General features: G+C 45.2%; 1 protein-coding gene across 2 annotated transcripts in view; it reads right to left on the reverse strand.

Moving 5' to 3' along the window:
• Positions 1–2500, reverse strand: part of LOC122242950 (protein Skeletor, isoforms B/C-like) — a 155707-nt gene that overhangs the window by 35212 nt on the left and 117995 nt on the right. For both annotated transcript variants that reach the window (XM_086554339.1, XM_086554338.1), the window contains exon 6: positions 1742–2001. In XM_086554339.1, the coding sequence (XP_086410465.1) occupies positions 1742–2001 (260 nt within the window). The remainder of the gene's footprint in view (positions 1–1741; positions 2002–2500) is intronic.

Consider the following 2500-nt stretch of genomic DNA (forward strand, 5'->3'; position numbering starts at 1 on the left):
TAAACAATTTTCATTCGTATTCTAAAAAAAATCTGGTTTTACTTACCTCTGATTTGTGTTTTTGTTCAATCAACACTAGCAGTCACTGCTATGACTAATTATTGTTCAATTGTCATGCAATGTGTTAAAACAAGAACAAATGCACATAAGAACCGAGGAGAAATATGTAAGAATTAAAACAATAATTATGATTATATAAACAGCGAAATAGGAAAAATGCTCCTAACTTACTATTACATGGACATAGACATATACATACATATATATTACACACAAACAAATATATAGGAAAATAGATAACGCTTTTATCATCTCACAGAGCATTTATATCTGTAATAAGCTGAAAGGTATGTGCTGTAGGCATATCCTTTTTTTCTATCTACTTAGCATATCACATTTCCCTCGGACGTGACTCTTTCTTTTTCTCGCAATAATGGTTGCATCAAACTGAAGGTCATTTACGCTATAAATAAAAAACCATACATTAAATCATACGGATTCGCACTCATGTCGTTCCATCACTTCATCACGATTTTATTTATTCATCTACGGCGAGTAATACATTAACTTCTCGAAATTCCAATCCTCGTCTTCAGTTGATTAGAACTTAGGTTCACGGACCCTCCTCCTGTTACACGGTTCCTCTAGCTAGAAGAGGTTCGATTGAGGTTCGATTGAGGTTTGACTGAGGTTTGACTGAGGTTCGGCTGAGGTTCGATTGAGGTTCGGCTGAGGTTCGACTGAGGTTCGACTGAGGTTTTCTGCGGGCGCGCTGAGGTTCGGCTGAGGTTCGCTGAGGTTCGACTGAGGCTCTGAGGTTCGACGTGAGGTTCTCGACTGGGATCAACTGACAGCTACAACTGAGGTTCAACTGAGGTTCATGGAGGTAGGTTTATATTCCTAATCAATGCGGCATACCCCCAATAGTTCGTCTTATGTAGAACCCCAGTATATCCAACTTACGTGTGTTAATCATTCTAAATATTCCGCGATTGCACAGGGCGGGAGTGTCTGGAAAGAACTACGCTATCCTTACTCCAGTATGAGTAGATAGGTCAATTCAATGGAACTAGTATGATACTAGTTTGGCAATCCTTTCGTTGGGTCGTGTGGCCTAGTTGGTTTAATACTAATGCACACTCTGAGTTTCGACTCCGGGTCAGGGAGGTTTAATAGACGTCTATATCACTACGACATTGTATGATTTCATTTCAAAATGTACGGGAAATAGAAATTACACAGTGTAGAATTTTCCATATCTATATTGTTATACATTACGAATGTATTTTTGTTAAACAATTTTCATTCGTTTTCTAAAAAAAAAATCTGGTTTTACTTACCTCTGATTTGTGTTTTTTGTTCAATCAACACTAGCAGTCACTGCTATGATTAATTATGGTTCAATTGTCATGCAATGTGTTAAATCTCAAGAACAAATGTACATAAGAACCGAGGAGAAATATATAAGAATTAAAACAATAATGATTATTATATAAACAGCGAAATAGGAAGAATGCTCCTAATAAAATAATCAAAAAAAGGTAGAAATACAAAAGAAAAGGTTATCACATCAAACAAATCCTAAAAAAAACAAAAAAAAAAAAACCTCAACACCACCAACAGAACCCCTTTTCCCTACACCCTCCCTTCCTTCCCCCCATCCCCCTAAACAAACAAAACAACCAAAACAAATACACATAAAAAAAAATCCCCCCCCCCCCACCCCCCCAACCCGACTCACCTGCGGAGCCACGCCCAGCATCTTGAGCGAGGGCGGCACGTTGAGGTTCTTGGGCACGCGCACGTGGCCGAAGTCGGCGAAGAAGGCACGGCACCAGACGCTCAGGTGGTCGATGTCGAAGACGGTCTGGTCGCCGGGGAGGGTGATCACGATGGTCTTGCCGGAGTAGCGCTTCAGCGGCTCCTCGGACCCGTTCTCGTCGGGCACCATGTTCCCGCTGGGGCCCGGGGTGGCGCCCTTGCCCACCCAGAAGTGCCCGTCTGACGATAGAAAGGTGGGGGTTGAGCTGGGTGTGGGAGTAGGGGTGGGATTGGGTGTGGGGGGAGAGGAGGAAGAGGAGGAAGGGGAGGAGGAGGAGGAAGAGGCGGGGAAAGAAGAGGAGGAGGAGGAGGAGGAGGGGGAGTAGGAGGAGTAGGAGGAAGAGGAAGGAGGAGGAGGAGGAGGAGTAGGAGGGAGGAAGAGGAAGGAGGAGGAGGAGAAGGAGTAGGAAGAAGAGGAAGGAGGAGGAGGCGGAGTAGGAGTAGGAGGGAGGAGAAGGAGTAGGAGGGAGGAGGAGGAGTAGGAGGGAGGAGGAGGAGTAGGAGGGAGGAGGAGGAGTAGGAGGGAGGAGGAGGAGTAGGAGGGAGGAAGAGGAGTAGGAGGGAGGAGGAGGAGTAGGAGGGAGGAGGAGGAGTAGGAGGGAGGAGGAGGAGTAGGAGGGAGATGGAGGGGGAAGGAAGAGGGGAGGGAGGAGGAGGAGGAAGGGGAAGGAAGAGGGGA

Source organism: Penaeus japonicus, unplaced genomic scaffold (genome assembly GCF_977035675.1).
Source record: "Penaeus japonicus unplaced genomic scaffold, GWHDUDI00000001_assembly GWHDUDI00000029, whole genome shotgun sequence".
Lineage (NCBI taxonomy): Eukaryota > Metazoa > Arthropoda > Malacostraca > Decapoda > Penaeidae > Penaeus > Penaeus japonicus.